Genomic DNA, 14,784 nt, shown 5'->3' on the forward strand with positions numbered 1-14,784 from the left:
AAGCAATGTTGGAGCTGTGGTGAAAGTAAGCCTAGATTTTACTAGATTTAAGTTATATATTTGTGCACGGAATCGAATATGGCCTGTTTTTTTAAAACTGCCAATTAAAATGTTTGCAAAACTTTAATATACAAACTTTTTGTTGATTTCAAAACAGAGTCATACCCTGTCTGAACTATTTTCTTTTAATTTTCCCTTTTTTTAGTTGATTGACTTTTCTTGTCACTTTACTCTTTTATATTAAATCTTCTGGACAAATTCTGTACAACTTGCATGTCTAAAATTTTAAAATACTGCGCAGATGTTTGTTTATTGCAGTGTTTTTTTTTTATTTATATATAATTTTTGTTTCGTTGTATGGGTAACACTAGTTTACGGAATGATGAATGGTTGGAGTGGTCGGAACGCGCACAGTATTATTAATAAATATAATACCACTTGACCCACCTTCACCCAAACGCTAACCCCCACCCTAACCCAAATATTGTGCGTTGGTTTAATAATTGTTTTAACGGGTAACACTTAAATTAGTGAGCGTTCCATTCCGACCATTCATTCTTACGTAAATTAGTATTACCCTCGTTGTATTTGCAGAATCTTAGCAGAACTGACGATGCTATTTGTGTAACTATATAGAATTCTGCTTTTGTTAAATAAGGTTGTTTTGGATCTTTTTTACAACCTTTGTGGTTTTGCTTGAATCTTACGATATAAAAAAAGACCAACAACCAGAAATTTCGAAGCAGCCTTATGATCCCGATATTAACAAACAAATATTATTATTTCAACAAGAAATAACACATTCCAGATGGCGGAAATTAAATTTTGTAACCACGCGGCTTAAACACGAAACAAAAAACAGGAAATTTTGGACAAGTTTCAATTCGAAGCACGATAAGCAATATGCTGACAGTTTGAAAAATACATAGGCGGGCGTTATGACGTCACAACCAGCCAGCCTGTTCGAACCGAATGACCGGGTTTGCTCACAATTCCACATCGCTTCAGGAGTGACCCAAAAATAAACGTAAGCATAAGAGCGAAGATTTGGCGACTCAATTTTTCTACTGAAGGTTTGTAAGCAAACGAAACATAAGACATTGGTATAAAAGTTAAAATTTAAAATATGAGCCACTTCTTTGTATTTCTTTACAATTATCTTGACTTCTTGAGTATTAACAAAATCTTGCTCGTCGGAATCATCCTCAATAAAATGTGAAGTACTTCAGTCGGCATCCATTGGAGAAACACTGGTTTAGCCTGAATGGAAATTTTTGCTTTTAGCACAATACGAAAGTGCACATTTAGGACGTGTATATACAATAGGGGAGACTGACCACCGTGCTATCTGATCATGTTAAGCTGATCAGTTGCAAAATTGATAAGACATACCCGCTCAGTGAGGGAAGTTTATCGGAATAATGTCTAAATAAACAAAACAACGCCTGGAACTGTAGGGAGAGGGTATGGATACGATCGGGGGTTATGGTTAGGCATCGGCCGTTTTGGTGTTGATGTTCGGATGTGTGCGGCTGTTTTGGCAATATTTTCAGGGACCCTGTTTGGGGTTAGTGGTGGGTAATTGTTGGGGCTGAAAATAAGATCGCGCTTTGCGTGGTTATTACACTTTTGAACAGTGACGTCACAATAAGGTAATCGTGCTAACAAACGGCGCGCGCGGCTCAGATGTTTCCGCCAGTGCCTGGGTGGCCAGGATGTGAATGAATGAGGCGACTGGATTCTTGGAATAATTCGGTCAAATTAGTTGGAGCGAGGTTAAGTGTGAATGTGGTTGAAGATGTTGATCACATGTTTCAACATGTTGTTGGTTGAGCTTCGAAGCTTCTATGTATTACTCACCATAATCTTGTGGGTTACTAAAGTACATTCTGCAGGTAAGGGTTTTAACATTTTTTTGTTGTGTTGTTTACTTTGGTTTAGTAAAATTTGCTTTGTGCCGCGATGAGGATAACAATGTAGTTTTGTTTTGTTCGATATTTTGTTTATTTATGCTTATACTTAAATTTGCAGTAAAGCGTAGTTTGAAACCAGGTAGATTTGATATGTATGTTCACGGGTATATAGGTGGAACGTTTTTAAATAAACACTTCTACAATTTCAACATCATTTATGTTAAAAAGTTAAAAAACTTTTTCAAAACTTTCGCACATTATTACTGCCATATAACTTTTATATGTTATATTTATACAATGGCTAAGGCAAAGGTGAAACATTATAAAACATTCTACCGCAAATATAATTATATATGAAAGAAAATTAATTGATTTGACAAATGAAAATGGAAGAATGTGAATTGTGACGTCATATTAAATATACTTACTACTTAGCAATAAACCACAGGATAACGTCTTGTTAATGTCGTTCAGAAACCTCGTGTCCAACTGGCAAGGTCAAATGTTTGACCCCCGAACAAAGTGATGACTATAACACCTACACCCAACAGGGATACGATGCGTACAACTATAACACCAACACCGATACTCGTTCCAATGACGGTTATTATGGCGACTACGCTTACAACTATAACACACCTACCGAAGGTGTAAGTGTCAAAGATCATGTTTACAACTTTTGCACTACTATTCTAATGACGTAATATAAAATTCCAATGACGTCACATCTTTGTAACCGCCAATAAAAAATGGTGGATTTTCTTTTAATTTACAGCAAAAGTCATTTTTTCCACACAACGCCAGCGCTTCGTCGAGTGACGTCACGTGCATACCGGTGACGTCATTGTGTGATGACGTAGTTGATTGCGTGGACGGTTGGGACGAGTGCGATTGCAATGGTTCGATGACGTGCAACCGATCGATCAACAATTGGTGAGTTTATTGATGTTTTTAGCGCGAAGATTAAGCTGATTGTCTAAAGTTAGAATAAATTTCAATTAATATGCTGAGAATGCCCGATAATATCGGATCGGAACCGATACTCGATACCAAGTTGTAGTTTCAATGCAATGATTCGACTTCGCAAAGTATTTTTTTTAACAAGTTGTTAAACTACGAGGTTGAAGCGAATTTCAACGTAATAACCTGGAACAAAATACCTAAAGGTTTTGATTTTTCCATTTTGCCCTGAGCGTATTAATGACGTCATTTGTTTCGGACCGCGATACAGTTTGGTTAACAATGCATTTAGTTATCGGAATAAAATAACAAGGATGTCTAGACTGTGACGTCATATTCAGACCCATTATTTTATCGTCACAATAGGGGATTGAAATGCGTTCCACCGTCCAACATCTGTGACGACATAATACATTGCGCGGAAGGTGATGACGAGGTATGCGACTGGCATTTATGTCGTCATAATGGTAAAACGATCAAGAAATCGTCGCTTTGTGACGGAATAGACGATTGTCGTGATGCGACATCTAGTGACGAATGTGATTGTCCGAACACAGCTTTCTGCCGAGACAAAAGGTTGGGGGGTAGTTTTGTTTTTAAAGATTTTTTAATAATTTTTTACTAAAAATACGAAACAATTGTAATCCTAAAAAAGTTGGCCAACTTTTTTTTTCTGTTTTTCCTTTTATTCTCTTCTTTTTCCTGCCGCAGAAGATTAAAAAATAGGAAGTTGTTGTTGAAAACCACAAATTCGTTTCAGATGCATTCAACAAAGTCAGCTTTGTGACGAAACAAAGGATTGCAGCGACGGAAGTGACGAGTGTCATTGTGACGACATAGACACCGCTCTGATGTTTCATTGTGTGAAAACAAAGACGTGTGTCGACAAGGAGTTGATTTGCGACGGAAAAATCGATTGTGGGAGTTACGCAATAAAGTCCAACGACAGGTGACGTTTTCAACACCAAGTTTTAATTGAGTGACGTCATTTCTTATTTATTTATGGAAGACTTAATTATTTCACGGTTGAGAAAATTTAACTCGGTAAAGCCAAAGGTTCGGCTCTCAAGGCCCGTTTACACTACAGCTGCACCGAGCTGAGCAAAGCGTAATTTGCATTTAAATTCTATTGTGGCGAGCGTTTCACGCTTTGCTAAACTCAAACCAAGTGCAACTGAAAAAAACACGTTTTGGAGCGATTTTTACGCCTAGCGCAGCTCAGTGCAGCTGTAGTGAAAACAATTTCACGCCCAGTGCAGCTCAGCTCCGCTCAGTGCAGCTGTAGTTTAAACGGGCCTTTATGCTTTTTTTACATGATCAAGGATTTTTATAAACAAGTCATTCGACAAAACGTGATGAAAGTCAAAAACATTTATCGCGAGGCTCCATCATTCCACAGTTAAAGTTTTCGCAAAATAAATTGTTCATATTTGGTTGGTTTCTTATATTCGAACTGTTTCTAAACAATAAAGATTAAACTAAGTATAGAACTTAGCAAACCGAAAATCAGTTTGTTTGTATTTAATAAAAAGATAAATATATTTCGCTATAAAGCATCTTCAGTATCTAAAAACATAACACAACATAAGACAAGAATACGCTATAAAAACCTAAACCAACTATTCTAGGCAAGTGGTGCACTACGCAAGCCGCAACTAAATGACGATGCAATCAGTAAAGTGACTTAAACTGATAAGACAGATAAATGCGCGCCATGAGGTGGAAAATAAAAAAGAGAGGGCAAATAGAGAAAACTAAACAAAACAAAGTAAAACAGCAAAACAAAACACTATTTAAAACGAGGTAAAATCATTTTTTGGATGTTTATGCTAGCATTTATAAGGTTAAGCCATTTGTCCTCGCTTATCACAAACTTATCACACAGAGTAAAACCATAAAACTACATCAATGTTTAAACTGTAAAAATTTCGGTATTTACGTTGCGTCTTGTGTTATATGTAATGAACAATATGTTGGCCAAACTAAAAATTCGTTCTCCACCAGATGGAATAGCCACAGAAGGACGTGGAAAACCTTTTCTTTGTCGAAAGACGGGAACAAAGCTGCTCTTTTAAAACATTATGCTTCCTACCATGCCCACATTTTTGCTTCCAAGCCACCTTTAAGTAATTGTTTCAAGGTGACTTTTGTAGAGCAACCCGAGGTCAACCAACTAGACCTGTGCGAGGACAAATGGCTTAACCTTATAAATGCTAGCATAAACATCCAAAAAATGATTTTTGATTTTTCTGTGATTTTTCCGAAAAAGATGAAGACTTTTGTGCGCCCGACGCAGACCCGAGTGTTCAGACTTGTTCGATGAGTGTGAGGTTGTGTGTGACGTAACAGCTGGATATTGCCGTCACCTCGCCAAAGACTGGTCGTGGAGAGGGGAGAAGCGCTTCCACTGCTCGTCAAGTGTGTGACGTCATAATATCGTACAACATGACGTCATAGGAGGTGTGACTGGATTATTTCATAATCCATATCAGCGATATACCAGGAGCCTTAAGGAATCCTATAGTCTTGCACTAAGCAAGCACGTGACGTCATCATGTAATCGGTATGACGTCATCACCCTACTGGGGTGTGATGTCAGTACTTAAATATGAATGATTTTTAAACTCAAAGTCATATTTAGTATGACTTTTTTACTAAATGTTTACTAACTAGGCGACTAAACAAGACGACTTAGTTTATTTTGTTGCCATGTGTATTTAAAGTTGTCAAGGTTTTAATATTTACTTTATTTTAAGGTGTAACCTACTGCAATAATGCAACCTCCTAATGATGATGTCACTCGCAGGTTTAAAGGAGGGTATGACGTCAGAAGGGATCGGATTGCTGGGGGGGCGGTCTGCGATGGGAGGGAGGATTGTAACGAGGGGGAGGACGAAGCCTTCTGTCCACACCGATTCAACTGCGACGCAGGTCGGTTTGGACGCCATTTTGTGTCAGCAGCTGGAATGTTGAACTGATAAATGCTGTTTTAAGCCGCAACTTGGATTGCAGATAAACGAAGCAACACAGATTGATGTTTGTGGTCTTAATTTAAATATATTTATTTTCTTAACAGTTCATTTGTTTGCAACAAAATAAATTTATTCACAACCTTTTGAGCAGTTTATTTACATTTTGTATTTGTGCTTGACAGACAATTTTATAATACATTGCACCAATGTGTTCGCTGTTTAGTTTATTTCCCAAGAATATTTAATTTTTTGTTTCATTACGTAGGTGATGACATCACCAGTGTTGACGTCAGACAGGTGTGTGACGGAACGTTGGATTGTTTGGACAGAAGTGACGAGCTGAACTGTTCTGAGGTTCGTGTTTCGATGCTTTTTCTTAGTTTAAAAAACATCAAAACTAAACAAGCATAAACACTTAACTATTTATGTTGTTGACCGATAATATCGCAGCAAGTGTACGATAACTGTTGTATTATCGTTGCTCGTTCAGAACAACAATAATTTAAACTTTCCCAGGAAGCTATTTCGGCTTTGAAAAGTTAATTATTCAACTAAGGCCAACTGACTAGTACATAATTAATTTAATTAAGCCTTTTTTTGTATGGAAGGAAGCAATGCTGAACAGCTGGATTATTCAGCGATCATTTCTAACCTTATAACCATAATCTTCACATTAAAGGTGTTTGATTTTGGTTCCGCGTCACAACCTCTAAACACGACCGAATAAAATCCATTCGAATCGATTGTTACGTTGTTCCAGTACTTCTATTGTGAGGGCGGCGAGCCATTGTTCGTTCCGCGATCATCGATGCACGACGGCAAGGTCGATTGTGACGACATAAGCGACGAGTGTCCCAAAGAAGCGATGGCGACGATTTTCGCGTCAGCTCGTGAGATGATCGCGCTCCCGTTCTTCCGCGTCATGATCTGGATCATGGCCTTCCTCGCGCTTATTGGTGGGTTACAATGATGACGTCACGTCAGTGTTATGACGTCCTACAAATAGCATGATTATATATAATATCATGAACTTATGTAAGTATGTTGGGCAAATATAAGAAATATGTAAATGGCACTGGGATTTAATTAATAAGAAGTAAAAAGAAATAATTGAAAAAACATTCTTGTTTTCAATCACAACAGCAATTGACCTCGTAATTGTACTTGAACTGGCTTATAATTAGGCAACTCGTCAGTGGCAACCCGCCAGCTGTGGCTACTCTGGCAAGCGTCACAGAACCGACACGTCAACAGCGTTGCTACTAGCAACCACCTCCTCATTCTAAATCTAGCGGTTGCGGATCTACTCACGGGGATTTACCTTCTCACGGTGGCTGTCCACTCGGTTAAGTTCTCCGGCATTTATTGTCAGATGGACAAAACATGGCGGACGTCGAACACCTGCCGAAATCTCGGCTACCTTAATTCGGTTGCCACGGAAACGTCGGTTGTCATTCTAACTATTATGACGTCAGTAAGGTAAAGAATGTTTTTTAATTTTTAACACACCAAATATCCATTCATTATTCCTGTAAGTTCTCACTGTAAAACATAATACCGTTTCCTACGGCTTTCCAAAGACACCTTCTTAAATTTTTTTCTTCTAAGGTTATTTAAATCTGAAAATGATAAACCCTAATTAAAGCGTGTTTCAAAGTTAAGTATTCATCACGTTTTTCGTTAATCTCACTTTCAGAAGGTGTACTGATCAAATATAACGGCACATGTTTCTTAGTAAACCGGATGCATTGAGAAGGACAACCGGTAAAAGTCGATAGTTGCAATAAAAAGTAAACTCACAGTGAAAACTGCTTGAAATAAACTTGTGAGTGAATGTTTACAACTAACAGAATCCACTCAGTATATCTTCCCTTCAAACAATTCACATTTAAACAGACTCCACTCGGTATATCTCCCCTTCAAACAATTCACATTTAAACAGACTCCACTCAGTATATCTCCCCTTCAAACAATTCACATTTAAACAGACTCCACTCAGTATATCTCCCCTTCAAACAATTCACATTTAAACAGACTCCACTAAGTATATCTCCCCTTCAAACAATTCACATTTAAACAGACTCCACTAAGTATATCTCCCCTTCAAACAATTCACATTTAAACAGACTCCACTAAGTATATCTCCCCTTCAAACGATTCACATTTAAACGGACTGCGCTCTGCTGCGCCATCGGGTGGGCTTTCTCCATCACAGCAATGCTACCCCCAAGGTTGCACATGTAAGTAGAGCTGTGACGTAACGTATTGATGACGTAACGTAGTTGTGGCGCTAAAGAGCTTTTGGATAATACAATAATTTGATTGTTTGGTGTTTAAGAGTAAATGTTTCACATCGTTGCTGAAGAAATCCAAATCCCGCGTAATATTATTTTGATTTCTAATATATATTTTTTGAAGATCATTATTAAATGTTTCAAAGTTGTTTAATATGTTTTATGCTTTTTTACTCTAGTTCAAATGAGTGGAACAAATTAAATTTTCTTATCCAAAAAACAAACTGAGCTTTCAAATGAATTTTTATCTTCAGGTTTTCCGACTATTTTTCCGGGTCTGTGTGGTATTTCTCTCCCTTCTATTCTTCCGACATTGTGACGAAACAATCGCTCGTTCAAACAATCCAGAGATTTCACGTTTTGGCCAACGACTCTGTTCTGCCACCTAGAGGTAAGTTGAAAACACTTTAACCAACTTATTTGAATTGTGACGTCACAGACCAACGCTCGCAATTAACCGCATGCGATAATAACACGGGCATAGGGTCCGATAGAAGCGGGGGGCGATATTCTGGGGGAATTTAACTTAATTTATGAGATAGGGTTTGAAATAATTTAATGACAAGAAAAAAAATACTTTTTTAAGAAAGAAATGTTGCTGAGTCACCCTCACCTTTTCCTTTGACCGGATGACACAGCAAAACCTACTCGATTTTTACATCCCGGAACATTTTTTATCGATTTTTTCGTCAGATTGGAGCTGGGACTCAATCGAGCGGTTCCTGTCCCGGTACTTCCCCCCAAGTGATAGGTTCTCTAGGGTGGGTTATTACGGGAGCCACAGTGTGTGTATCCCCAACATGCTCCCCCGGCCAACTGACCCCGCTGTAGGGTTCTCCGCCGCCGTGAACCTTTTTAACCTCGCGGCCATGGCCTACGTCATAATAGCGTACGCGATGATCTACAAGAAAGCGACAAAAGCGAGTAAGCTGATGGCAGGACAAGGTAAGGTTTGTTTGGATTAGATTTGCACGCGCACACACACAAGCACGCGTTTGTTGCGCATGCGCTTGTCACAGAAGTGTGTGTGTGGGTTTTGTTTTGTGTGTAACATGGAGAAAGGATAGTGTTGTGCCTCTGCCCTGATACCAAGATCCAATACAAAGGTAATTTCCACATTTCGGTCAAAGTTCACAAACCAACTGAACGTTTCCACTTTTGACCAAGGCTAAAAGTAAAATATTTTCTACCGAAATCGCACGAAAATTTTCATAAAATTATATCATAATGTGCTTTTAGAATAAAACATCAGATATTAGAATAAAATACAAAACATCGCGCAATGCTAGTGAATGCAAACCACCGCGAACCACTCACAATATGTGTTCATCACAGAACGAGGAGGTCGCCAATCCAAAGCTCGAGCGATCGCCATGCAAAGACGAATATTCCGTCTAGTGGCAAGCAACCTCGTCTGCTGGCTACCTGTCACTGTCCTGGCACTTGTCAAGCTGGCAGGTGTCAGCATGTCACAGCAGGTCTACGCTGCCGCTGCCATCATCTTGTTGCCAGTCACCAGCGCGCTTGACCCGCTGCTCTACTCCGACTTGCCACAGCTGTGCAGTCGCACTTCGGGGACTTCCCCTGCTCTGAGCAAGTCGACAACGGCAACAAACACTTGAAGTTTATTGTTGGTGGAATTCTTCAGCAATGCACGAAAATATACTCGCACAAATAAAAACCTCAGAGTATAATGGCTGGAGGTTGATGGACTTTCATATTTATTTAATCTTATATAGTATTCAACAGCGTAACGCGAGTTATTCTATAACTTTCCTTAAAAATTCTTCGTGTTCTAGTAAGTAAACATTATTTTGTTTGTTTTTTGCTTTCTTCCATTATTTAAAGGTTTCACAAAGAAGCGCTTAATTTAAAGCTTGGTTAACGAAAAGGTGTTTCAAAAATTAGTTAAATATTTTCTATTATTGTTTTACGTTTGTGCGAATTAAACGCCTGCGGTGTGCCCAACACATGTGCATCAACGATTTGAAAACTTTAAATTTTAGCATAGATAAGCATAATACAGTTGTGTAAATTGGTTAAAAACATTAAAGTTATATTAAGTTGCAAGTATTTCGTTTTACAGTTCTTGTAGGTTTCTAAAACCTTTATATTTGACTAGATTTATTCACTACCCTACACCAAAGTGGTAGAATTAATTTATCCTTGGATTAAGACCTTTTATCTGCTTTGGTGATTACAAACCTCAAATTATGTTTAAGTCGTCATTTTATGTGGGCAATGGCTTTAAATTAGTTCAAATAAAAATAAAAAACATTTTAAAAGTCACTTAATTACCTTCATTCATTTATCGAATAGCAGGCAATTTATAAGTTTAGGGTGTGTTATATTGCTGTGTTCCCTTTGATGTTTTCTTACGTCGTTATTTTAAAAGTGAACTTCCAACGTGGGAAAAAAACGCAATTACTGACTTCCTGCCATTTCTAACGCTCAAGGAGGACAAATATTGAGAAAATTTGAACGTGTTAATAATACAAACACAAACAAAATATAAAAAAACTACAAAGTGTAAAATCTGCAAAACATAAAGTGCAACACAAAATAAGGTAGATTCAAACACCGGAAAGCAAAATGATCTGGCGAAATTGCGTCTTTGCTGCTTCATTAAACTTTGCTTTGCATGAGTGAAAAACACATTGTTAAACAAAAAAAAAACATTGTGAAGCATAATGTTAGGAGGTTGTAGTAACACGTGGAAGAATGGGTAACATTGTGTGAAATTTTTAAATAAAAAGTATTTAAACAAATTTAACAATATTTATGGATTCACACACACACAAAAAAACTTTGTATGCTTTTAATCTATTTTCAAATCTCTTTGTAGTTTAGGTTTAACCTAAAGGTAATTGCTGCAAATAACTTAAACTCGTGGTTGGCTTGCGTGCGCCAGTGAGTGGATATTACGTTGAAGGAGAACTTACAAATATTCTCACATGAATCGCCAGCTTAATCCCACCAGCTCAGAAGCTTGCTTTTGTCTTTTTTCGGTGTTTTGGTTGTTGGACAATCTGGAAATGTGAATATGCGCGTGATGTCATAAGAGCAATATTGTCCCACTGATACTCATTGAATATTGCATTTTTTGCGTCTCTGTTCCGGTTCTGGCGTTCATTCCGCAACTTTATCGGAAGATTCGTATCCCTCATATTGCTGTAAATACAATTTGTAACAACAACTTAGAACCGGATTCACAAAGTGATTTACTTGCCTCACAGGGGAGCAATTATACCGAGGCGGGAAATTGTAATTAAAGCGTCAAATAACCCCTCTGCTTAAGGATATCGCCAAAACAAGAAATGCTTTTTACAATGTGCAGCAAGTTGTAATGAGATTTGAGTGTGAGTACTCATGTGTTTCTGGCCGTGGTGTGTAGTTCAGCGGGTCCACACGTCAAACCACTATACCCTACGACAACAGGAACGAGTGCAAGATTTGGTTTCGGGCCATGAAACTTTTAGAATGACGTCACAATTTAGTCATAAATCAATTAATACTAAATACATTACCCAAAATAAAAATTAGCAGTCACACTTTTAAAATACTGTAGAATGAATGTACGGCTACTATACAACAGCTCGCGGCCCACTAAAAATAACTGCAAGGCCACTTTGGGGCCGCGACCACACTGTTTGCAACCACTGGTGTAGTGCAGTGGTCGGCAATCTGTGGGCCATGGCCCAAATGTGGGCAGCAGAGCCATTTTTAGTGGACGCAAGTTACTTTTAGATAGCTTGGTGTTGTCATGTAGTTGTGAGCCGCGTGATAGCCATACATTCATTGCACTTTGTTTTAAAAGTTGGTGTGGCATAAATTTTTAAATTGGCTCAGCTTGGAAAGGCCCACTTGTCAAATGTGGTCCTGAGAGCCCGTCAAACTATATTTTTTGCCACCTTTAACTGTGTGTAAACGCAAAATTTTTCGCGCCGCGCGTACAATTTTTATATTATGTTTTACATTATGGCATGGTAGTGTTTTGGCATCAAGGCTCCGTAAAATATTTATCTTAAAACCAAATATCCTGAATCCGCCACTGTTTTCGTGGTGGTTTTACGTAGTGGGCCTTCCATAACTTTGAAAAGAGCATTTTGGGCCGCGGTAAAAAAAGTTTGCCGACCACTGGTGTAGTACACAGAGGGTAAATACCCCGGGTATTCACCTCAGGGGTATCAAGTCAGCACAAACGACTAGCGTTGTCATAAAACCAGTGTTTTTAACCCCAACGTTAGTTAAATTACAGTGAGAATACAAACAAAACACTTGATCGTTGTTTGTAATAAGAAGCAAAATGTATACCCATTCTTAAATATAACTTTTCAAGGTTATTATGATTTCTTTCTTTACTTTTAGTTTAGGCCTTAAGGGGACTATTCAGTTTGGTAACAATTCTTATTTAAGTGCAGACAGCGCTTCATTAAAAAGAATTTAATGTTATTACAACGACAAATATCTTAAAGTCTAAGGTCCAACCGAATTGAACCTTCTGAAACTTACTAAAGTTCTGTTTGTTCACTTACAAAGTATTGCTGTATTTGTTCGACGCCGCTGTGCTTAATGACTTGTTCACAATGGACAAGTGTTACGTCATAGTCAGTTTAACAGTGACATCGCGCGTATGTATTTGTTCCAGCTACATGTCACTTATATTTGTAAGCTACCTTGCGCAGAGATTCCACATCAGCTTCATCGATGTCGCATCCATATAACCCCAGATCTTGTACATTGTGGGCACAAGTTCGGAGGAAAGCGAGTCCTTGCGATCCCAACTCGTTGAATCTCAGGTCCAACTCCCTCATCTACATAAGCACAACATAATGTTAGATACAAGCACGTGTTTGGCTGCATAAAGGTTTCGATACTAAAACAGATCGTGTAATATCAGCCCGTAATATCGGTACTTTCTACCGAGTCTAGGGTCCGATTCCGCAGCCCCGCTTTTAACGTACTTATTTTTAAAAAAATCGGTCGCCACTTGACGTAATTAACATGCAGTGACGTCACACTTCTATATTTTACCGGTCGATCCATTCGTGAGATCGCTCACACTTCTCCGATAATGAAAAAACTGCCCGACAAGCGAGCGTCGTCACAATACTCTTAAACATGGTCACAGCAATTTTCACTTCTTGGTCAAGGGTTGAAAGCTTATTTACTTCTTACAGTACAGTATGTTTGACCTCGCAAATTTGATAGAGTTCGCAAAATATGACGTTTGTTGAAGGGGTTTAGCATTTTTTACTTTTAAACACGTTACGGATTTTTTTTACGTTGTATGTCACTTTGTATCGGAATTACGTGTTTGCTTGAATATTATTTAAATCGAACAAAATAATTTAGTGGAATTATAAGGCGTAATCAGTAAATTTGCGGATTAGTTTGTTAATGATAAGCGGCTTTAAAAAACTACTCAGCATTTGTGTTAAATTTCTGTTTGCCAAACGTGTATCGCCGTGTAGTGCAACTTTAAGGGCGATATATGTTGAAGGCCGTACATGAGTTACCGCATCTTTAATAAACCTATCCAACAATAACGCAATATACAATATTGAATAACAGCATAAAATATTGCTTCATTTTGTTTAACCACGAAAAATTTAGGTTGATTTCGGAAATTGTGTGTTTAATTGACTTAGCCGGTACAACTAAATTAGTCCTTTATCAGTTAAAAACTCTATTTAACTTTGGCAAAACGCCAGGCATTTCATCTAGTTACAATAAAATATATTAAAACATTTACTTTATATTTTACGAAATATTTCACGAATTTGCGCAAATGTAAGAAGGTTAGTTACTGAGACGTAAACAAATGTTGGGTCATTTTGAAGCCTTATAATAATTAATTAATTTATGTTTACGGGCCATGAATAGAGTTTCAAACTAAAAGACAGTTTGGACAAAGACACACATTCCATCTTTTAGCATAAAATACATTTCTTATTTACCATTTTGCATAATTTGTGCAAATTGTGTCATTTTAGTAAAAAGCTCCCGCGGCCAGACCCGTTATTACGTGGCAAATTATTGCCTTTCATAAAACCCCGAGTATTCTCGTTCAATGACCTCCTGTGCCAATTAGCGAATCTGTCCCTAAAATGTACTTTGCTAAAATGTACTTTGGCTAAGGTAATATTAATTTTTCACTATAGGCTACGTAACAAATATGGCCGTTACTTTTTTTGTTATCCAGGAAATCCGTGTTGCGTGTCATTTCTATACGTTAAACTTTGATTTCTATTAAAACAATTCGTCTGGGGAAAACCCAAAACTTTATACCGCCCAAAAATATTAAATCAAGTAAAGATGGTCGGCATGACCTCGATGTCTACATTCTATAACTTTTTTTTAAGTTTTTTAAAAGGTACGAAACCGCTATCGGATCGAGCGGACGCATATTTGGCCAAAAATATTGGCAAAAATTTCACAAAAAATAATTCGTTATCAATTTGTTTAGGATCTAATTACCAAATAAGTTTTTTTTTTTTCGGCTTCCAATCCTTTTTTATATTATCATAAAACGACTTTAACTCTTATCGACGTTTTCCACAAATCATTAACATTTAAATTGTTTTCACTTTGGAAGCACCCAATGGATCAGGCATGTGTAAAAATGTGCTGTTTGAAATTGCT

The 14,784-nt window shown here is 37.7% G+C and overlaps 1 protein-coding gene across 1 annotated transcript; it reads left to right on the forward strand.

Moving 5' to 3' along the window:
- Positions 1–1,819: 1,819 nt before the first annotated feature.
- On the forward strand, positions 1,820–9,761 carry LOC146137180 (uncharacterized). The gene is made up of 13 exons (XM_083393690.1): positions 1,820–1,895; positions 2,388–2,563; positions 2,689–2,846; positions 3,240–3,449; positions 3,634–3,822; positions 5,170–5,295; positions 5,704–5,804; positions 6,111–6,199; positions 6,606–6,801; positions 7,030–7,324; positions 8,394–8,530; positions 8,833–9,084; positions 9,475–9,761. Exons 1-13 carry the CDS (start codon positions 1,820–1,822, stop codon positions 9,759–9,761), a joined length of 2,292 nt encoding a protein of 763 aa, XP_083249816.1.
- Positions 9,762–14,784: the final 5,023 nt, after the last annotated feature.

The sequence above is a fragment of the Ascidiella aspersa genome, chromosome 7 (genome assembly GCF_963924565.1).
Source record: "Ascidiella aspersa chromosome 7, kaAscAspe10.2, whole genome shotgun sequence".
Taxonomy (NCBI): domain Eukaryota; kingdom Metazoa; phylum Chordata; class Ascidiacea; order Phlebobranchia; family Ascidiidae; genus Ascidiella; species Ascidiella aspersa.

Coding starts and splice junctions, on each gene's coding strand:
- LOC146137180 (XM_083393690.1), top strand. CDS start 1,820: ATGTTGTTGGTTGAGCTTCGAAGCTTCTATGTATTACTCACCATAATC. Junction 2,847..3,239: donor AACCGATCGATCAACAATTG/GTGAGTTTATTG, acceptor TCGTCACAATAG/GGGATTGAAATGCGTTCCAC. Junction 6,802..7,029: donor GGCCTTCCTCGCGCTTATTG/GTGGGTTACAAT, acceptor GCTTATAATTAG/GCAACTCGTCAGTGGCAACC.